The sequence below is a fragment of the Plecotus auritus genome, assembly GCF_963455305.1.
Source record: "Plecotus auritus genome assembly, chromosome: 3".
In the NCBI taxonomy this organism is placed as follows: domain Eukaryota; kingdom Metazoa; phylum Chordata; class Mammalia; order Chiroptera; family Vespertilionidae; genus Plecotus; species Plecotus auritus.
In genome coordinates this window covers 175911866-175934736 of record NC_137772.1, presented here as the reverse complement: position 1 = coordinate 175934736, position 22871 = coordinate 175911866, and the positions used below count along the sequence as shown (strand labels likewise).

The following is a 22871-nucleotide window of genomic DNA, read 5'->3' as shown; positions in this document are numbered from 1 at the left end:
AACTTGGCTCTCTGACATTGGACACAAATGAAAGATTTCAAAACAAGTTCACTAAAAATTGTGAAATTACTAAAAGGAAATTTATACTTTATGCTTTTCTATGTGTTCAGTGATTTGCTTTGTCGGGCTCAGGATTTGCTTGTTGCATAAAGTAGATTAAATTAAATTAAATGTGATTTTACAGTTATGTGGGAAAGTGAATTAAGGCCCAGGTTATGGACTACCACTTCTAACAATGTTCTTTCTTTTCTCAGAGTGAGTTCAAACTAGATAAAGATGAAAGGAAAAGGGAAGTGTATTTGGGTTTAGTGACCTAAGTTGTGTTGGTTGGTATTTGTACTTAAATCAGATCTCATTTCTGTTGTTTCAGTACCTCAGCCAGACCCTAACCAGCCCAAGCCTGAGGGACGGCAGATGACCCCTGTGAAGGGAGAGCCCTTAGGAGTCATCTGTAACTGGCCTCCTGCTCTGGAATCTGCCCTGCAGCGCTGGGGCACCACTCAAGCAAAGTGCCCCTGTCTGACTGCACTGGATGTGACAGGGAAGCCCGTTTACACTCTCACGTACGGTGAGTTTGCAAGATGCCAGCTCCTTCCTTTTCTCCTAATAATTCTCCAGATTATCATGGGAGGGGTTTTTATCTTGGTATTTAGCAGTTGCTGGTCACTGTGTTTCAGTAGATCTTTTATTTTCAAAGGATCCTAAGTTCTGAGTACAGCTATTAACAAATATTTTAATTTGCTAACCTGACATTTGCAAAGCAGCTTATATTTAAATGAGCCCTGCTGGTTTGGCTCAGTGGATAGAGTGTCGGCCTGAGGACGGAAGGGTCCCGGGTTCGATTCCGGTCAAGGACACATGCCTGGGTTGCCGGCTCATTCCCCAGTGTGGGGCATGCAGGAGGCAGCCGATCAATGATTCTCTCTCCTCATTAAAGTTTCTATCTTTCTCTCCCTTTCCCTTACTCTCTGAAATAAATAAAAATATATTTAAAAAAAAGAAGGGTAGCACTATTTAAAAAAATAATAAATAAATAAATAAATATTAGAGCAAAAAAGAAGAAAGAGACTTTGTGCATCCACTGATGTTTTTTAACATTAAGAGAGAATTTTATTTTTTTTAATTTCTTTATTAAGGTATTACATATGTGTCCTTATCCCCCCATTACCTCCCCACCCCCCCCCCCCCCACTCATGCCCTCACCCCGCCTAGTGTCTGTGTCCATTGGTTAGGCCTATATGCATGCATACAAGTCCTTTGGTTGATCTCTCCCCCTTACCCCCACCTTTCCCTACCTTCCCTCTGAGGTTTGACGGTCTGATCGATGCTTCTCTGTCTCTGGATCTGTTTTTGTTCATCAGTTTATGTTGTTCATTATATTCCATAAATGAGTGAGATCATGTGATATTTATCTTTCTCTGACTGGCTTATTTCACTTAGCATAATGCTCTCCAGTTCCATCCATGCTGTTGCAAATGGTAAGAATTCCTTCTTTTTTACCGCAGTGTAGTATTCTATTGTGTAGATGTACCACAGTTTTTTAATCTACTCATCTGCTGATGGGCACCTAGGCTGTTTCCAAATCTTAGCTAAGGTGAATTGTGCTGCTATGAACATAGGGGTGCATATATCCTTTCTGCTTGGTATTTCTAGTTTCTTGGGATATGTTCCTAGAAGTGGGATCACTGGGTCAAATGGGAGTTCCATTTTTAGTTTTTTGAGGAAACTCCATTCTGTTCTCCACAGTGGCTGCACCAGTCTGCATTCCCACTAGCAGTGCACGAGGGTTCCTTTTTCTCCGCATCCTCACCAGCACTTGTTGTTTATTGATTTATTGATGATAGCTATTCTGACAGGTGTGAGGTGGTACTGCATTGTCCTTTTGATTTGCATCTCTCGGATAATTAGTGAATATGAGCATGTTTTCATATGTCTCTTGGCCTTTCTTATGTCTTCTTTCGAATAGTATCTATTTAGGTCTGTTGCCCATTTTTTTTATTGGATTGTTTATCTTCCTTTTGTTAAGTTGTATGAGTTCCCTGTAAATGTTGGAGATTAAACTCTTATCAGAGATAACATTGGCAAATATGTTTTCCCATGCAGTGGGCTTTCTTGTTGTTTTGTTGATGGTTTCTTTTGCTGTGCAAAAGCCTTTTATTTGGATGTAGTCCCATTTATTTATTTTCTCTTTAGTTTCCATTGCCCTAGGAGCAGTATCAGTGAAGATACTGCTTCGGCATATGTCTGAGATTTTGCTGCCTGTGGATTCCTCTAATATTTTTATGGTTTCCCGTCTTATGTTTAAGTCCTTTATCCATTTTGAGTTTATTTTTGTATATGGTGTAAGTTGGTGGTCTAGTTTCATTTTTTTGCATGTATCCAATTTTCCCAACACCATTTATTGAAGAGACTGTCTTGATTCTATTATATGTTCATGCCTCCTTTGTCGAATATTAATTGGGCATAGTGGTTTGGGTCGATTTCTGGGTTCTCTATTCTATTCCATTGATCTATATGTCTGTTCTTGTGCCAGTACCAGGCAGTTTTGAGAACAGCGGCTTTGTAATACAGCTTGATATCTGGTATTGAGGTCCCACCTACTTTGTTCTTTCTCAGGATTGCTGTGGCTATTTGGGGTCTTTTTTTTTTAATTCCAGATGAATTTTTGGAAGGTTCATTCTAGGTCTGTAAAATATGCCATTGGTATTTTAATGGGGAGTGCATTGAATCTATAGATTGCTTTGGGTAGTATGGACATTTTAATGATGTTGATTCTACCAATCCGTGAACATGGTATGTTCTTCCATCTGTTTATGTCTTCCTCTGTCTCTTTTTTTCAATGTCCTGTAGTTTTCTGCATACAAGTCTTTTACCTCCTTAGTTAAGTTTATTCCTAGGTATCTTAATTTTTTTGGTGCGATGGTAAATGGGATTGCTTTTTTAGTCTCTCTTTCTGTAAGTTCACTATTAGTGTATAGAAATGCCATAGATTTCTTGGTGTTAATTTTGTATCCTGCTACATTGCCAAATTCATTTATTAAGTCTAATAATTTTTTGATGGAGTCTTTAGGGTTTTCTATGTACAGTATCATGTCATCTGCGAATAAGGACAGTTTTACTTCTTCTTTCCCAATTTGGATGCCTTTTATTTCTTCTTCTTGTCTAATCGCAATGGCTAATACTTCCAGTACTGTGTCGAACAGGAGTGGTGAGAGTGGGCATCCCTGTCTTGTTCCTGTTCTTAGGGGAAATTGTTTTAGTTTTTGCCCATTGAGTATAATGTTGGCTGTGGGTTTGTCATATATGGCTTTTATTATGTTGAGGTATGATCCTTCTATTCCCACGTTGTTGAGAGTTTTTATCAAGAAAGGGTGTTGGATTTTGTCAAATGCTTTTTCTGCATCAATTGATATGACTATTTTTATCTCTCAATTTGTTTATGTGATGTATCACATTTATTGATTTGCAGATATTGTACCATCCTTGCATTCCTGGGATAAATCCTACTTGGTCATGGTGTATGATCTTTCTGATGTACTGCTGGATCCGATTTGCTAGAATTTTGTTGAGGATTTTGGCATCTATGTTCATGAGGGATATTGGCCTGTAATTTTCTTTCATCGTGTTGTCTTTATCTGGTTTTGGTATTAGGGTGATGCTGGCTTCATAGAATGAGCTTGGAAGTGTTCCTTCCTGTTGAAATTTTTGGAATAGTCTGAGGAGGATAGGTTTTAGTTTTCCTTGAATATTTGGTGAAACTCCCCTGTGAAGCCGTCTGGCCCCGGGCTTTTGTTTGTTGGAAGCTTTTTGATGACTGCTTCAATTTCTTCCATAGTTATCGGCCTATTGACATTTTTAAATTCTTCCTGATTGAGTTTTGGAAGGTATTTTTCTAGGAATATGTCCATTTCCTCCATGTTGTCTAGTTTGTTGGAATAGAGTTGTTCAAAGAGAGGATTTTAGGAAGACATTTGGGCAGGATTAATGGGGTATGGTAAAAACCATATAGTTTTATCCAAAAATTGAAATTGATTACTCTTTAGATCTTTGTCATTTACTTCATCCTGCCTCTTTGCTTATAAGAGGCACAGAATTCTGTAATAAACAAAGAAGCAGTACTTTTCTGTTTAGTTTTGCATCCTAGCTAAAGTTTTTCTTTTTCTTTTGTAAATAACTTTTTAAAGTAAATTATTTTTCTTTTATAAATTCTTAAAAAATAACTTTTTTAATAACAAGAAGAGTGGAAAAAAAAAAAACAAGAATAGTAAATTTAACCTAGTTTATTCAGACAGATTCCTTTTTCCCTTCACAAGCGGTGCACGTTGTCCATAGACCTAAATATAGAATAATTTTAGAGAAATTTTTGGTTTTATTTAAAGAATTGTGGAAACTGATACGAGTTTAAACCTTAGATGCCCCTCTGAATGTGTTGGATATAAAAGTAACATATCTATTGAAATAATACAATTTTGTCTTTTACTTGTTCCATAATGTAAGTAAGAATTTCTAAGAATGGTTGAAGGAAGGAAGCATGAAGAAGGGAGAATTGGCTTTTCACCTCCAAACAGATTTTAGCATTCATTTCAGAAGCTGTATATTAATTTCATCCATATAACCCTTAAAGCAGTTAGCTGGCTAAATCTCTTCATGTTTATTTAATATCTTAGAATATATCCACGTTCCACGTAGTTGATTTTCATTTTATTGTCTGTTTTCACTGAAATACAGTGATATGAAATGCTAACTTATTTGAGTCACATTTTTGGTTTGCAGTTACTTCAGGTATCTAATACCTTGTTTGTAAATGGTTCTTCAGAAAAAGCTTAGAATGGTGTAGTCTTCCGATTTTCAGTCTTGTGATAAGCAATTGTTTCCTTGCCTTGAAGTGTGATCAGCTCACATCAGACGGTTTTTAAAGATAGTCAGATTACTTCAGAAAATTGAGCATCAACCCATGAACCAGGAGGTCAGAGTTTGATTTCTAGTCAGAGACCATGCCCAGGTTTCGGGCTAGATTTCCAGTAGGGGTTGTGCAGGAGGCAGCTGATCAATGATTCTCTCTCATCAGTGATGTTTCTATTTCTCACTCCTTCTATCTTCCTCTCTCTGAAATCAATACAAACATATTAAAAAAATAATAATTTGAAAAATGATCTAAACCAGAATGAGCTTCCATTGCTGTATTTTGTTGTTGTTTGGAGGCAGGACTGGCTTTCCATAAACTAGTGTGAATAATAAAACATTTGTTGTGGGGGAGGAGCTCTCTGTTGGAGGCCATGCTTGTCTGATGTGTCATTTGGAAGGGGCCATTGTCTTATTATATGTGCTTAGGGACTGCGTACTCTCTTGATGAGGTAGGCCTGTGGTTCGTTGGTTCTCGTTCTCTCTCTCTCTCTCTCTCTCTCTCTCTCTCTCTCTCTCTCTCTCTCTCTCTCTCTCTCTTTCTCTCTCTCTCTCCCTTTTGAGAGAATGTTTATTAAAGCTGGAAATGGTGAAACAAGGAAGTGCTTAGGGTAGAAGAAGCAACTGGAGAGAGCGTAGGTGGGGTTGCTTTGGCTTTTTAGAAATGCTGTGGGAAAGTGAGCCCTGCGGGGACTCACCGGGAAGTGAGAGTCACATTGACAGAAGAGAGCTTGACAGAAGAGAACCAAGGGTGGGGCTACTGTCAGCTCACTGAAAGTCAGAGAAAGGGGGCCTTGGAGAGAGGTTCAGGCGGTTAGCCCCGAATGAGCTGCCACGGCCTATTGCTGCCCTGGTTCCAAGTCTCTGGAGACCCTGAGAGTTTAGGGGATGTCTCTCTGAGAGGGAAGAAAGGCGTGGGCTGCTAGGGGTAGGGGTGGTGGCAGGGGTGTACCTGTGGTTTTCTATATGACTGTTTTCTTTTCTTTTTCCAGGAAAGTTGTGGAGCAGAAGTTTAAAGTTGGCCTATACACTGCTTAATAAACTGGGGACCAAAAATGAACCTGTATTAAAACCTGCAGACAGGGTAATTTTAGTTTGTTTTTTTGGTTTTAGGGAGGTGAAATTTTATTGCTTTTGAACATACGCATTCTGGATTTTTAATATACAACAGCATAATTTATATAACTTTTATTCTTAGGAAATGAAAATGGTTTGTTGCCAACCCAGGTTGGCCCAATGCCAGGCAATATTTCTTACATTCATCAATTGAAGGAAATTCACATGTCCCTTTCTGTAGCTGATAATCAGTAAACTCTTCAGGAGCTAATAAAATGTAGGGAAACCTAAGTCTTTCTGGAAGTAAATATTTCGATATTCAGATAACAAAAATAGCAAAAAAGTTGACTCTGATTTTTTTTTTTTTTCTTTCAAAAATGTCCCATCGCCCTGACTGGGTGGGTCAGTTGGTTGGAGCATCAACCCATCCACAAAAAAAAAAAAAAAAGTTGTGGGTTCTGTTCCCAGTCAGGGTACATACCTAGGTTGCAGTTCAATCCTGGGTTGGGGCACATATGGGAGGCAACCAGTCGATGTTTCTATTTCTTTCCCCCTTCCGCTCTCTCTAAAAATCAATAAAAAAAAACAAACACCAAAAAACATATCCTTGGGTGAGGATTATAAAAAAAAGTCCCATAAAAATTTTAAAACAATTTTCTGTGGTTTTATTTAGAAAGGAAGGGAGACTCATTGCTACTTCTAAGAAGAAGCAAATTGGCATCATTTAATTTCTTCTTTAATTGGAGGTGACATGAATCTTCTTTAATTTTTGAAGGTTTTTTTCTATTAATAAATTTGTAAATATGATTACTTCTTAAAATCAAACATTACTTTTCAGTCGGAATTTGTAGAATGAAACACCAGCTATGCAACAGACTTGCTTTTAGGAGACTCATGATTATAGAATCTCCTAAACTAGCCTTTTAAAAATATTTTTGCATTGTGGCAAAGAACACCTAAAGGATGGCTTCTACTTACAAATGTGGCATATGAGTGTTTCCTAGTCCTCACTGAACCTGACAGCATAGGCATTTGTGTGCAGGAAGAAAATGGGTTACTTAAATGTCTTGTGGAGTTTGTATTTTTTTAGAACTCCTAAAGGTTTGAATTGAAATTTATTAAAAATTTTTTAATTTAACAAAAGAATTGAACTTACCTTGAGAGTGAGTTTAGATCATTTGAAAGCAAAAGAGTGATATAATTAAGTTTCAAATGTTAATTTATAAATATCTGAGCCAAGTAACAAAACTCCAAAATGATATGACTTCTGTGTTTTTTCATTCCTTGAGTAGTAGGAAGAGTCAGTTATCCCTGTGATGTATTAGAGGTGAGATCACAGGTTTGAACTCATTACAGAAGTTTTACTGTTTATCTTTTGTAAATGAATGAACTTTATATCCATAATGGTTTCTGCCAATATTGCTTATACCTATTACCAAATGGCTTTCATGCTAGAATACTTGCATTGTTGGCTCAGTGAGTAAGAATTAATGCAATGAATTTGTCAAAGAGTAAGAGCTTCAATGCTTATAGCTCTCTGTGAGAGATGTAAGGCTTATTCTTTAATATGCTGGTCTCTAAATCGTTACACTTATTTTATTGCTTTAGCTTTGCACTAAAGTAAATTGGCTTAGTTTTCACAACTAATTAACTTACTACTTAAGATGAGTTGTTTATTGCTAAATCACCAATAGAATTAAGTGAAAAATCTTAGGATGATGATGAATTGCAATATAGTTCCCAAAATGTGTCTAGTATAATCATAGGAATGACAGAGGTCTTTTTAGATTTGTGCATCCTTCTCAATAACTTAATTCCTCTAGGCTATTAATTAGTTTTATTTATTGTGTTCATGAAAGATGTTTTATATTTAAATGTATATCTTACAGAGTGACATTGAAAGCCTTAGTGTGTTTTTATTCCTGTTATTCAATGTCATTATGCATTTTAGGTAGCCCTGGTTTACCCCAACAATGATCCAGTCATGTTTATGGTGGCTTTTTACGGATGTCTCCTGGCGGAAGTGATTCCAGTGCCTATAGAGGTACCTCTTACCAGAAAGGTAACATTGCTAAATTTAAAAAGAATGTAGCCTGTGTGACATGGCGGTCATTGGGTTCTTGGATCCATTAACTTGGTCATGACATTAGAAACATCTGCTTTCTTAAGTACTAAGTTTCACTTTTTAAAAACATGGAAGTTGTATAAAAATTATTAATATTTATAACTTTCATGCAAATAATATGTTTTTACCTAAGATAGAATATTTATAGTATTATATAGTATTGTATATCACTTAAAAATCATGGGGACATACTTAACTTTTCAACAATTACCACCCTTGCTTCAGAGACTAGAATCCACATTTATCCACATTTACAATAGGTAAGACCTTTTGTAAAGGGATTTGGTTTATTTGTATCATGTGACCTAGGATTTCCATGAAGTTGAAGGGTGGTGCAATGATGGCATGTTGCTACTCTATGGCATAGGACTTTACATTAATAACAAATCAGCCCTACTAAAATGAAGCATATGTGGCAAATTTCCAAGTTTAACCAAATGATTTTTCCACGAGCTGTTTAACTTAACCTTAATTTTCTCGTGTTGTTTATTATTGAGAGTTGATGATCAAGACAAATATGGAGGAGAGTGTGGATTTACAAGAAAAAGATTATTTTCTTAAAGGAATAAAAAACAAATTGGTAACATCTCTAAAACTCTGGTTGATGGGATATAGTTTATTTAGATTGTTCAGGAAGTCATAGGATTATTCTTATACTAAGTTGACAGTGTGTGTGTGATTTCATAATGATACTTTTAAGATGACATTTTAATGAAAATCTTTAGACTATATCTACCTCTTTTAAAATATAATAAGTATATGGATTTTGGTATAGCTATTCGTTCACTTTCATTGTAAATTTGGACATTTGATGTTCATTTACATTATTTATTTTGTTCTAACCTGACTTGCTTTGCTTTTGGATTTGGGGGTGTGGCTAGGTCAAGACAACTTAACCGTGTTAGCATTTATTTAATTGCTTGAATTTAATCTAAAAGAGGAGCATTGTTGACCTTTGAATAAAACGGTCACATTTGGCTGGTAGAATTCATTAGCAATGTCAGATTCATAAAATATTTTATTTGCCTTCAGGAAATCATTGTATGTTTCAAACTGTTTGGAAGAACATATTGTCACTAGATTTTTGCGTTGCCAGATATCAGTGGGGCTCCATGAATGTTATCACACAAGTGCCAGAGCATTACTAAGTGTTAGGTTTTGGGTTTGAGTGTGCTCACGTTCACTCCTCTACTGTGCTCACTATCTTCTCCACAGGATGCTGGAGGGCAGCAGATTGGCTTCTTGCTAGGAAGCTGTGGTATTGCCTTAGCTCTTACCAGTGAAGTTTGTCTAAAGGGGCTGCCAAAAACACAGAATGGAGAGATTGTACAGTTTAAAGGTTAGTAATATTTGTATCTGAATTATCAGTTAAAAGTTAAAGCCGAGTGCTTTAATTAGAGTTTTAACTTAATAATAGCTAAGTACTTAAAATATATTTTCTTATTCTCACAATCTTATGAAGTAGGTACCATTATTATCCCCATTTTACAGGTGAGGAAACTGAGACACAGAGAGGTTAAGTAACTTGCCCAAAGTCACAGCTAATAAATGGCAGAGCAGCGATTTGAACCCAAATCTGATTCCACAGCCCACACCCTTAACCTTTATGCTGATGGTTGGAAAAAGCTACCACTCTGTTCATTAAAGCTAAATGCTACATGTAGAGACAGAGGATAGACCACTAACCTCAGTGGACTTCCACTGCCAATTGGACCTCCCAGTTGTTGAGGTAATGTCAAGGCCTGGAATGAGCATGTGGAAAAATTGTACTTTTGAAAGAAGGTATAAATGTTTACTGATGTGTCACTAAAAACTAATAAACATATTTTACTGATTATAAAATGACCTTGATTTGGTCTCTTGATGTTTAAAACGACCAGTTCAATGTGAATTCCTTCCCTTATGGCTTAGGCAATTCAATTTTTATTTGGGGTTTGATTTAGGTTGGCCCCGGCTCAAATGGGTTGTAACAGATTCCAAGTACCTTTCAAAGCCTCCTAAAGACTGGCAGCCCCACATCTCACCTGCTGGGAGTGAGCCAGCGTACATCGAGGTAAGTCCTGAGATTGGAACATACATTCTGGCTTTTTCTTTGGCTTCAGATGCTATCTTACAAACTTTAACTTTTTTGCAGTTTTAATATTAGGAGATCCTCCTACTCTGTTAGATTTCCATCTTTTGGCTTGTAAAATGTCTTATGGTGGCTTTCTATTCTAATTATTTTTAACGTAAATACACATTCAAGAGAAAGACAGCAAAGAAATTGATCCTTGCCATGTAAGAAAGTTACAAAAGACTTGGAGAAGTACAGAGTTTAAAGAAATGATTTCCTGGCAAAGAAACAGGCAGAGATATTTTTCTGCTGCTGGCGGAGAGGGGACTCGGGTGCAGGAGACTGGAGAAATGAGGAGGGGAAATAGCTGGAGCATTGAGGTAAAAGCAGAATTATAGTTAATTGATTTGTAGGAGTGAATAGGCCATTTCCAGGTCTCCCCCTCTCAAACAGAGCTTCTGACAGAGCCCCGTCTTGTGCACCTTTGGCTCTGCAGGCTGTTCTCGCCCTGTACTTGATACTGTGCTTCTGTTAATGCAGCTCAAGTCCCTTGTTTGTTTTAGCTCCTTTAACAGCCACTTCACACTTGTGACTAATTAAACTTTTGAGGATTTTTCACACATACTTTTCTTGAGCTTTGCCATTTCCAATCCTATCATTGTGTGATTAGAGTTTGAGGCCCAAGGGCACAGCCTCAAATGTTCCTGTGAAGCATGTTAAATTCAGCCCATTATCATGGCTTTATCCTTTTGTTTTAGGATTCCAGTCTGTCGTTTGAAATAACATTTTATTGTGTTTCTTATGTTTTGTTTCTTTGTGTTTTTGTTTTCTAGTATAAAACAAGCAAAGAAGGGAGTGTAATGGGAGTTACGGTGTCCCGCCTTGCAATGTTGTCTCACTGCCAAGCTCTGTCCCAGGCCTGCAATTATTCTGAAGGTCAGACTTCATCCCATGACTGCCCTCATTGTGAGCTTCAGATCCATGTGGTGTGACTGGGAGCAGGGTGCTCAGTGATTGGATTCCAGTTAATGACCAAGTTCAGAGTGAAATGTTTTAAGACACATTCTTGGCTTGCTTTGGCTTTCTTCTTTTTCACAAATATGCTGCAATTTAAAGGAACTAAAATTCTGGGCAAACCAAATATGTGAACTATGATTTCTAGAGCGCAGAAATAGAAAACTAATTAAAACCACCTGTTTATTATTAGCTGCAGAATGTCAGGTATCTCCATCTTCCCAAGTGTATAGAGTTGCTATCAGCAGTACATTTAGAGTCAAAGAAATTCAGCTACCAGAAAGCACAAATCAGAACACAAAAGTGTATTCTGTAGGATACTTAGAAGTATATGTGTGTGTATAGAGGTATAATATATAGATATACATACCAACATTTTCTCTCTCTGGGAATTGTAATTTTTACATGTTTGTGAAACTTTCTAAGTTCCTTATATAATTAGGAAAAGAGGATTACCTCTCAGAAGATGGTATCTAACTCATAAGGAGTTTGGAACTCATTGTCTCTTCCATGGCCATGTAATCAAAAGACTGAGAGCTTTTAGTGATCTCTGTAGAAGTACCAAACCAGCGTTCAATAGAGGCACGTAACATGATTTTGCTACTTACCACTAAAGATGATTTCCTTGGTGTCTTCCCCCTCCCCCCCGCCCCATTTTTTCTATTTCAGGAGAAACAGTAGTAAATGTTTTAGACTTTAAGAAGGATGCTGGGCTGTGGCATGGCATGTTTGCGGTAAGCTACTCAGAATTAAGGCCTTTAGTGTAAATCTTATGATTCAGATCAGTATGCATGCTGTGTAACCAGAGAATCTCTCAGTGCTTGTTTGAAATTTTAGTTTCCAAAAGATCAATAATATTTTCCAGAGGGGTTTTATTTTACAATACAAAAGGTTATTGTTTTTAAAAGGAGAATATACTTCTGTCTTTTGTTTTTTTCATTGTGTGGTTGGGCATACTCCTCACATAATAGTTAATGGGAGAATTTAGGATCTATAATTTTTAAGACATCTGCTATGATGGCTCAAAGCCTAAAAAATTCTAAAAATGACTGTATTTATGATTTTAAAAGTATGTTTGAGATTATGTAAGTATATTTAGAACTTGGCAACTGTTGGTAATAACTAACTTTCCAGTTGGACAAAATGTACTGAATGACTGCATGCTACAATTAAAGAATAGAGTGGGCTGCTTTCCATAAGAGAGGAACAGGTAATGTGCTATGGGAGTTGGGGAAAGGTGAATTCCTCCCAGCTCTGGCACAAAGGCCGTATTTATGGAAGAGGTAACAGTTGAGTCGGGCTTTGAAAAATGGCTAAGATTTAGCCACATAGAGATATTTTTGTGGTGGAAGTAGAGAGAGGGCATGTTTCAAGTGGGAAAAGCATGGTGATTAGGAAGGGAGAGAAAAGAGGTACAAGATCCCAGAGTTGAAAAGGAACTCAGAGTATCTTGTTCAACTCCCTTACATACTGCAGGAGTCGGAGAAAGAGGAGAAAATGAGGCATGGGGGAAGAGGAGGGGACCCCTTTTCACTCAGGACCCCTCAAATTAGTAAGAGCCTCTTCCTTGAGTGTACATACTTCCTAGCTCTTTCTGGAAGCCCTTCCCATTGTTTTTAATTTACTGATTTGAGAGAGAGAGAAGCACCAACTTGTTGTTGTACTTACTTATGCATTCATTGGTCGCTTCTTCTTTGTGCCCTGACGAGAGATCAGACCCACAAACTTGGTGTCTTGGGACGATGCTCTAACCAACTGAGCTACCCGGCCAGGGTGGAATTTTGTTTTTTATCAGAGGTTAAGAAACCCTTGTGAGGAGTTAGAGGGACAAAGTGTGAAAAATTAGTTATAAACACCATTCTTCCTCTGAAATCCAAAAGTTTGTCACCACACCCTAGAAACTTTGGGGAGGGAGGAAAAAGAAGTTAACAATGGTGTCTTGGTTTCTTTGGGCCACTGAGGTGGTGAGAAAAATGGCCAGCCTAAATACCAAGACTTAGTTATTCTGCTGGGCTGGGTCTTTTGGGAACAGGAGGTCCTGGGTATATTCTTTTGTTTGGGTGACAGGAAACCAAATTGCATGACCCTCTCAGCTCACTCAGCTTTATCTACTCAAATACCTAACAGGTGTGGGCAGGACCCTCTCTAAGTAACAGGGAAACTTTGATAGATTTGTTTTGTAACCCAGCCCTTTGTGGTACGTGGCAAGCGCCCGCATGATGAAAGCACTTAGTGGGTCGGAGGGCAGTTTGACAGCATCTGTTAAATTTTAGAAGCAGATATCCTGTGACCCAATAGTACCACTTTTCTGTACCTACCCTAGAGAAACACCTGTACATATACTCAGGGAAGTGTAAATATGTTCCTTGGAACATTGTAACAGCAAAACAATTGTTCATAATAGGGAAATGCCTAAATAAATTGTGGTGTACTCATACTATGGAATACTGTGCAGCAGTTGGAAAGAATTGTGTAGATCTCATACTGATGTGCATAGATTTAGCTCTGAAACAATTTAAGTGAAAAAAAGTACATTGTAGATACATATATAGTATGATGCCTTTTATGTTAACAATACTTTGTTTCCATGGGGACAACTATATATGTAAATACATAGAAAAAGAACTGGAAGGATACATGCCAGATTCATAATAGTGATTATCTCTGAGGAGGAGAGGGGACCAGGGTTAAGGGTAGGTAGCAAATTAGGCTTCAACCTTAAAAGTTAATATTGCATATTTTTTTCAAAGAGTGTGTATTTGAGTATGTTTTACATGTGATTAAAATTGTTAACAATATATCAGTTCAGTTTTAAAATGCTATATGTGTATTTCATATTGATTACTTTTTATTTTTCTTTGCTTTTCAGAATGTAATGAATAAGATGCATACAATTAGTGTACCCTACTCTGTTATGAAGACTTGCCCTCTCTCTTGGGTCCAGAGAGTACATGCCCACAAAGGTAGCTACACACAACATCTAAGCTTTAATTATGTGACTGTTTGAACTGAGATTTCAGGGATTTTCAAGTCACCCTTCTAGAGACAGTTCTATGCCTTGGTGGCTTGACAAATGTTAGAGTTCAATTACTAAGCTTAGGTGTGTTGTCATTTTCATCTCTTATGATGTCCTTTCTTAAGAATTGAGATTAATTTGCCTGAATTTGAGCCCTGAATCAGATTTATTGAGTACTTTGGTGTTCAAAGCTTCCTTGGCAAAGATATGTGGCCTGCCTACAGGTCACAGTGAGCAAACATTGTGTGTCCAGTTAATCACTGCTGCCTCAGAGCACCGGGCACACGTTCTTTGAAACCTTTTTTATTTTTCTCTAAGTGAAAATCATGATCCCTAAAATAACTAAAAGTTTTTTGATAGTATATTAAATATCTACCTAATTTAGCATGTATGTGTGTGTTAACTATCCCTTTTGAATTTGTAGCCAAGGTAGCTTTAGTAAAATGTCGAGACTTGCACTGGGCTATGATGGCACATCGGGACCAACGAGATGTGAGCTTGAGTTCCCTCCGGATGTTAATTGTGACTGATGGAGCAAATCCCTGTGAGTACTTCTAGAGTGTAGGTTGGGGACTATTCATTCCTTAACGTTTGATATAATTTGATATAATTCATATGCCATAAAACTCACCCATTTAAAGTGTGCAGTTTAATAGTTTCAGTGTATTCACAGAGTATGCAGCCATCACCATGATCTAAGTTTAGACCATCATCACCCCCAAAAGATACCTCATACCCATTAGTATTCACTCTTCATTTCTCCTCCACTGTCCCCTACTACTTCTGTCTCTATAGAGTTACCTATTCTGGACATTTTATATAAAGGCAATTATACTATATTGCTCTTTTGTGACAGGCTTCTTTCACTTAACCATAATGTTTTCAAGGTTCATCCACATTGTAGTATGTGTTCATACTCCACTTCTTTTTATTGCCATATAATAATTCCATTGTATAGATATACCACATTTTATCTGTTCATCATTTGATGGATGGGTAAAAAATGTGTTTTTAAATATGTTTTTTATTAATTTCAGAGAGGAAGGGAGAGGGAGAGAGAGAAACATTAATGATGAGAGAGAATCATTGATCAGCTACCTCCTGCACACCCCCTACTAAGGATCGAGCCGGCAACCCCGGGCATGTACCCTGACCAGGAATCAAACTGTGACCCCCTCGTTCATGGGTTGATGCTCAACCACTGAGCCACACTGACTAGGCGGATCCATATGCTTTTAAATCCACTCCCTCTTGCTCACTTATTTATATCCTTTTTCTATCATGTAACTAAAAGGAAATGACTGATGTAATCAAGTGACTGCACTCTATGTAAATTCCCCCTAGCAGCAAATCAAGTTTGCAAAAGTTTTAGAGATCCCCCATGTCACCTGCTTTCCCCCACAAACACAACATCCTGAGTTCCCACACAGTAGAACCAGGTAAAATGTTAGATACTATGTTCTTTGTCATACTGGATTTTTGTCAGTAGTCACATTAATCATCCTGTATAATAAAACACAGACATGGGATTGACCTTAATAAGAAACAAGTCAGAGAATATCACGTAGAAGAGGGAGGAACTAAGCCAGAGTGTTAGTTCTGCACTGGCTAACATAGTTATTCAGGATGCGTTGCTCAGTTCCAGACTGGACACAGTGCTCTCTGCATTTCTCTATTGATTGGGAAGCTCGTTAGGAGCAGCTTTATTACCAGTTGTAGCTTTAAGTCGTGTCAGTGATCTTTTATGGTCTGGATAAACATTCATTTTTCCTTGATATGTATCAGCCATTTCACAGGCACAGTAAGATGTTTGGATGGAATTAACGGTGTACAGTAAGAGTTCTCATGAGAAAAAAATGTATTGGCTTTCCACTCTTTACCAGTTTCCTACAGTAGTGAAAACCACAATGTCAGCTTTCAAGTCGATCTGTTCCATCTCCTTACAGGGTCCGTGTCGTCCTGCGATGCCTTCCTGAGTCTGTTCCAGAGCCACGGACTGAAGCCTGAGGCCATCTGTCCGTGCGCTACTTCTGCTGAAGCCATGACAGTCGCAATCCGCAGGTATCCTTCAGGACACCAGTGCTCTTACTGTACATCACAGCTTGGATCAGATGTGCAGAATTCACCAGGCAGTGACAAGGGCATTAACTGATTTTCTGCCTCATAAGTCCAAGAGTGAAAATGACTTTGTAAAGCAGTCTGAAGCATCTCATTTATTCTTCCCATTCTTGCACTAAGTATAACTGGTAAACTGAAAATTTAATTATTCTCATCTCATTTTTTTGAATTAGTTCTTTTTCTGTGTTGTTTTGCTCTTCAGAATCCTCAGTATCTTAGACTAGAAATGGGCTATTCTTGATTGTGGCTTAAGTGTGCAAAGTACATTTATAGTATACCCAAGACCAGTATATTCTTAACATCTGATTAAATGTACTTTTTCCACCTGAATGAAAATTGACCATGCTTTGAAAAAGAGAGTGTGTGTATGTTAGCTAGAGGAAATTTGCTTTCCTACATACTCATATTTTTCTCCATTATTTCGCTTGCCAAATTTGATGAGTTTATTTTGTTTTCAGGCCTGGAGTTCCAGGGGCCCCTTTGCCGGGAAGAGCCATTCTCTCGATGAATGGATTGAGCTATGGGGTAATACGGGTCAATACTGAAGATAAAAATTCAGCACTAACAGTCCAGGATGTGGGACATGTCATGCCCGGTGGTGAGTTCTCAGGAGTATCATTTGCTTTTTCATAAAGGTTTTTCATTAGAGATAGTAGTAGAGGCTGATAAAATACGGGATCCAAAACCAGGAACTCAAAATTTAGTCACTTAGTTTCTCAAAGCCTTTCTAACAGTTAAGTAATTCTGATTATACTTACCTTCCAGCAGTGTCCTGTGATTTAATTGTGGGTGCTAATTACAGTTGTTCACATGGAAAGCGAAGTCTGAGTGATATTAAAGTTGGTTTTCACCGTAATTGCCAAGCCATTGGGACTGGCAGGAAGAACACACTGCTTTCATGAGTGTTTGAGTTTGATCTGCCTAGGGGGGGAATTAATTTACCTGTTTCTTTGGACTTTGCAGTCATTTTTAATGTCACTTTCTTTAAAAGCTTCAGTCTGCATCTGTTACATGTTTTGTTGCTGTTGTTGTTTTGCTGAATTTAAAAAAAGTATTTGTCTCTCATCAGAGTAGATGATATTTAAAGATGGAAATTTCAAATATACCTATGTAGTTTCAGGTCTATTTTTAACATTTTTCTTTAGTTATTCTTCCTTAATGCCACTCAGTAAATACAAGACTTTCCTGGGTTCATAAGGATGAAGCGTAGATTTTCCAGGATCTCTGCTTCTTGACTGTGTTTTCTGTGCACTAGGGATGATGTGCATCGTGAGACCTGATGGACTTCCCCAGCTCTGCAGAACTGACGAAATTGGAGAGATCTGTGTCAGCTCCAGAACTGGAGGCATGATGTACTTTGGGCTTGCTGGTGTGACCAAAAATACCTTTGAGGTACATGATATTAAAATGTTGCCAGGACAATGTTTGGTGAGGGTGTCTCTAGGGCAGATGACTTGGTTCATGGGAAATCGCATAATATAGTGGGTTGAAAGTATATGCTCTAGAGCTGGACTGCCCTAGTTCGAATCCTAACTCTGCCATCACTAGCTGATTTTAGGTGAGTTGCTTAACCTCTTTGTGCCCCAATTTCTTTATATTTAAAATGAGTAATCATAGTAACTACGTCATAGGATTGTTGTGAGAACTAAGTGAGTTAATGTTTATAAAGTGCTTAGAGCAGCACCTGGCACATAGGAAGTTATTAGTAAGTTAATAAATAAGAGGCCTTACAAAAATTCCTTTGGTGAATATGCCATGGTTTGAACTTTATAAGCCCAAATATTTAATTTTAACAGTATATAGTGAGAATCCATCTCTTAAGTGTAGACTCAAGTGAACTGAGCTCATGAAAACAGATGTAAACCAGAATGCCAGGTTGCTAAGAAAAATGAAGACCTGTTCTGTCACAGGGGCAGATTGCTCCCATCATTCAAACTTTCCATGAGACAAGTATTTATTGAGCACCTTCTATGTGCCTGACACCATTCTAGAGGTTTGGGGTACATCAGGGGAATAACCAGAGCTCCTCAGATAGCTCATATTCTAGCGAAACTACCACATTGCTTTCCTGCAGGCAGTTCTGCATGTGAAATCAAATTGTAATGAAAATGTGCCTGGTGAGCCTGGAAATCAGAACAGGCATAATTAATTGTCTATATTTCACCATTGGGATTAACCTACCTCCGGGTACCTTTTAGGGAACAGAGAACTCCAGTTTATGGGCCAGGTCCCTTTCATACTAGACAGGGCTTATATGACCACAACCAATTTCAGTTCTTCAAGCTTCCTTTTTTTTATAATTTAGACTACTGGTTCTCAATATGGCAGGGATCTGCCATCCCATTTGAAAATCAGTGCATATAATTAAGTAGTGATAGATGTAGCTGGTGGGAGAGTGGTATCTATGTAAATGGTGTGGTATTGGAAAAACTTTAGAATTCCTGAGCTCACCATCATTTGTATTTACATGGCCTAAAATGGTATAAATTATTAAATGTCTGTCAGTTATTACCGTCATCGTCATTGTTACTGCTATATTCTTGCCCAGCCGTCAAAAGTTAAGACAAAGTCACCTTGATAGGAGTAGACATTCATAAAATCTTTAGGTGACTAATTACCTCTGCTGAGTATATATACATGTCACTAATTTAAATCTTACCTTATTCCTTTTATTTTAAAAGTGCTTGGACTACATGTATTTCTTTTTTGTTGTTAGTCCTCACCTGAGGATATTTTTTTCCATTGCTTTTTAGAGAGAGTGGAAGGAAGGATAGAGGGAGGGAGGGAAAAAGAGAGAGGGAGACATCGATGTGAGAGACACATCAATTGGTTGCCTCCTGATCATACCTGGAGAACATGGCTGGAGATTGGACTTGCATCCCAGGTATGTGTCCTTGGTGGGAAATTGAACCCGTGACCCTTTGGTGCATGGGCCAATGCTCTAACCACTGAGAAACACTGGCCAGGGCTACATATATTTTGAATACCTGAATTTTTCTGTTGCATTTGCCTTATATAAACAAGATCCTCAAGCAGTGTTAGAAGATACTGGTAATATTTGGTTATATTGCCTTTCCTACAAGGACAACTGCCTGATCAAAATTCTTAAATATAATACTAAGCTGCTAGGTCCATAGTAATGAAGAAATTTTGAAATCTGCAGTATAAATTTAATGATATTGAAGTAGAATAAAAATCCTAACTAAAAAAGGAGAAAACTGTTGCCTGGGTTTGCAAATTAATGTTTCTAATATTTTTCTCACTGGAATCTTATATATAAACCCTGAAGAATTTTTCAACGTGGTTAACATTTTACTAGGACGAAAGACCTAGTAATAATGACTGGTCAGCCGAAACCAGTTTGGCTCAGTGGATAGAGCGTTGGCCTGTGGACTGAAGGGTCCCAGGTTCGATTCTGGTCAAGGGCATGTACCTTGGTTGCGGGCACATCCCCACTAGGGGCTGTGCAGGAGGCAGCTGATCGATGTTTCTCTCTCATCGATGTTTCTAACTCTCTATCCCTCTCCCTTCCTCTCTGTAAAAAATCAATAAAATATATTTAAAAAATGACTGGTCAGAAAATAAAAGTGTATTTCAAAAATAAGCTCCTGAAAACTTTTTAACACATATGATAAGCAAAGAGCTAATTTTTCATTGCCCCCACTTATTAGCTGTTTGACTTGAGGCAAATGCAACTTCCTGTGTCTTACATTCCCATCTGTAACATGGAAATAATATTCCTGTTTCATAAGATTGCCTTGAGGATTAACTATAAAACAGCTGGTCCTGTGGCTGGCACATAATAAGCATGATAAATGTTAGTTCTTGTTATAATTGTTCTCTATATATAAAAAAAGAAATCTTAAAAACTAAAGAGAAAAACACCAGTCAAATAGAGCAAATAAACAGGAGACAGGAACAGGCTATTTGTAAAAGAAATACAAATGACCAGTAAACAAAGGAAAGAAAATCCTTCCATATTACTAATAAAGAAATGCAGTTTAAAATGCAATCAGTGGGATATCTTTGTTTTTGTTTTTTGCCTACCAGATTGGCAAAGTTTGGAAAAATTGATAAGGTATAGTATGAGTTAGAGTACAGGGAAAACAGACATTCTGATATATTATTGAGGGAATGTAACTGATATAACAGTTTTGTAAAGATAGTCTGTTAAAATTGAAAAGATTTGTGCGTCTTATTCCAATGCACAAAAATATGTATAGGAGTGTTCAGTAAAGTGCTGTTTGTAATAGTGAAAAATTAGTTGACCTACACAGCTATACAGACTGATTACTTTCTGATAACTGCTGATTCTCATAGTTGCCTGAGTACTGACTCTGGACCAGCCACTGTGCTTATGTCTGCAAATATGTTTACATTCCCTTAATCTTTACCTTAGCTAGTGTGTGAGAGGCATTGAGAATTTCATTTTCTGGCAAAAGAAACGGAGGTTTAGGAACGGCCAGGAACTTGCCCAAGATCCACATTACTAGTAAGTGGCAGAGCCAGGTATTGACTTACATTTGACTCCGACGGCTATGCTATGTGTTCTCCGTGCAATGGTATATTACAGAACTATTGTACAAAGGGAGCCATATAAACTCTTACCAACTTCTAAAGGTATCCAAGATATGCTATGTGAAAAGGCAAGTTGCAAAGCAGTATATGTAATATGATCCCTTTAAAAAAATTCTTAATCTAAAAAAAATACAGAGAGATAAACAACAAATTGTAAATGATTGTTTTCTCTTAAGGGGGGTAAGATTTCCTGTATTCACTATTTACATAATTTTAATATGTGTTACTTGTTGTATGTAACTTAAAAAAAAACACAACACTTAAAGACTTGAAAAACCAAAACAGCCTAGCCGGGTAGCTCAAGTAGTTCTGTTAGTTAGTATATTTTCCCTGTATGCCAGGGTTGCAGGTTCAAATCCCCGGTCAGGGCACATACAAGAAGCAACCAATGAATGCATAAATAAGTGGAACAACAAATCGATGTCTATCTGTGCCCCTCCCACCCCTCCCCTCTCTCTGTTTTCCTCCTTCCCTCCCTCCTTCTTTCTCTTCCCCTCTTTCTCTCACAAATCAATTAAAACAAATACATATTTTTTGAAAGAGAAAATACCAAACTTATATATGCACAAGTATGAGAACCTTTCATACATGAAGTCAGAGATCCCACATGCATGAGAGGTTCTTAAATACATTTTTTAATTAAAATCTCAGATTGTCACTTTCTTTTTTTCTGTGTTTTAGGTAATTCCAGTGAATTCTGCAGGCTCTCCTGTTGGGGATGTACCATTCATCCGGTCAGGATTGCTGGGGTTTGTAGGGCCCGTAAGTGATGTTTTCATGTTTGTTTTGATGCATCTTATTCAAATATTTGGACTTTGATCCACAGAACAGAACAAATTCTGATTAATCCAAGAGTGTTATAGGGCCTCTCAACTTACATTTAAAGCATTTCCTATAAGAATGTAATAAATGCATCAAAGTTTATTGTTTCTGTTACCCAAGTTCATTGACTCCTCCAAATTGAGACATTTTTTCATTTTCAAAACTCTTTTTACTTACTCTTGCTACCCTTCTTTGATTTGATTAATAGGTGTCAATAAGTTATAAGTGTGCTGTTTCCTTTAATAGCAAAGGGAAACCATATAAATAGTGTACAAAGCATTTTCATACAGATTATCAGCAATACAATTTGTATAATAGTAAATTCTTTGAATGAAAGCAATTTGTTTTCCAGCAAATGGTATTTATAGTCAGTGGGTTTATAGAGACAATTAGGACACAAAACTTGTTTTCAAAGAGCTTGTAGCTAGTTTCATGAGCCAGCAAGGAAGGCTTTGCATGACAGAATGAGAGTTTGGATTTTACTTTGTAAGTAATAGTTATTCATTATCACAGTTAGGCCCATAGACCTCCATCGGTCTCTAATTACCTCCTTACTCTCGCTTCTCTTCTTGGAGGTTTAAGTTACATAAGAAAAGATAATTTTATTATAGTTCTTTGCCAGTATTCATGGAGAATGGTAGGGGCAAGGGAACACCTCTAAGAGAATCGTTGTCTAGAAAGAGAAGTCTGCACCTACTGTCTTCCTCACTCAGCACCAAGAAGTTCCTAAGGACCTAGCTCCTGGTAATAGTAGCTTACCCCTCCACTGTTGACATCCAAGATGGAGCTCCAGCCATCACAACTGCTTTCCAGGAAACAGGACAGAGCAAAGGGTGCAGTCCTATTCTCTTGTAAGGAAGACTCCCTGAAGCTGCTGAACAACACTTCCACTTATATCCCATTGTTCTGAACTAGTCATGTGGCCCACCTAGCTGCAAGGGAGGATGAAGTGCCATCCTTGTTTTGATCAGCCATGCCCAGCTAAAAATTCTGATAGTGTGAAAGAAACGAAGAAACGGATGTGGGAGACCAGTGACTGTCTCCTTTTCTTTGTTTCCACCATAGCATTTTTCACACTGTGGTGGAAATGAATGGTTCTCTTCTGTTTTCTGAGACGAACCAGTGGCTTCTTGAGACTGGAGGTTATGTCATACTTATATAGCCCGGTCGGTGTATGGCACTGCATT

The 22871-nt window shown here is 37.7% G+C and overlaps 1 protein-coding gene across 3 annotated transcripts in view; it reads left to right on the top strand.

The window, feature by feature from the left end:
• Positions 1-22871, top strand: part of DIP2B (disco interacting protein 2 homolog B) — a 240991-nt gene that overhangs the window by 174937 nt on the left and 43183 nt on the right. For all 3 annotated transcript variants that reach the window (XM_080662808.1, XM_080662807.1, XM_080662809.1), the window contains 13 exons: positions 371-568; positions 5895-5986; positions 7910-8020; positions 9299-9422; positions 10027-10136; positions 10970-11072; positions 11820-11884; positions 14020-14113; positions 14591-14710; positions 16113-16227; positions 16743-16882; positions 17540-17676; positions 21544-21624. In XM_080662808.1, the coding sequence (XP_080518934.1) occupies positions 371-568; positions 5895-5986; positions 7910-8020; positions 9299-9422; positions 10027-10136; positions 10970-11072; positions 11820-11884; positions 14020-14113; positions 14591-14710; positions 16113-16227; positions 16743-16882; positions 17540-17676; positions 21544-21624 (1490 nt within the window). The remainder of the gene's footprint in view (positions 1-370; positions 569-5894; positions 5987-7909; positions 8021-9298; positions 9423-10026; positions 10137-10969; positions 11073-11819; positions 11885-14019; positions 14114-14590; positions 14711-16112; positions 16228-16742; positions 16883-17539; positions 17677-21543; positions 21625-22871) is intronic.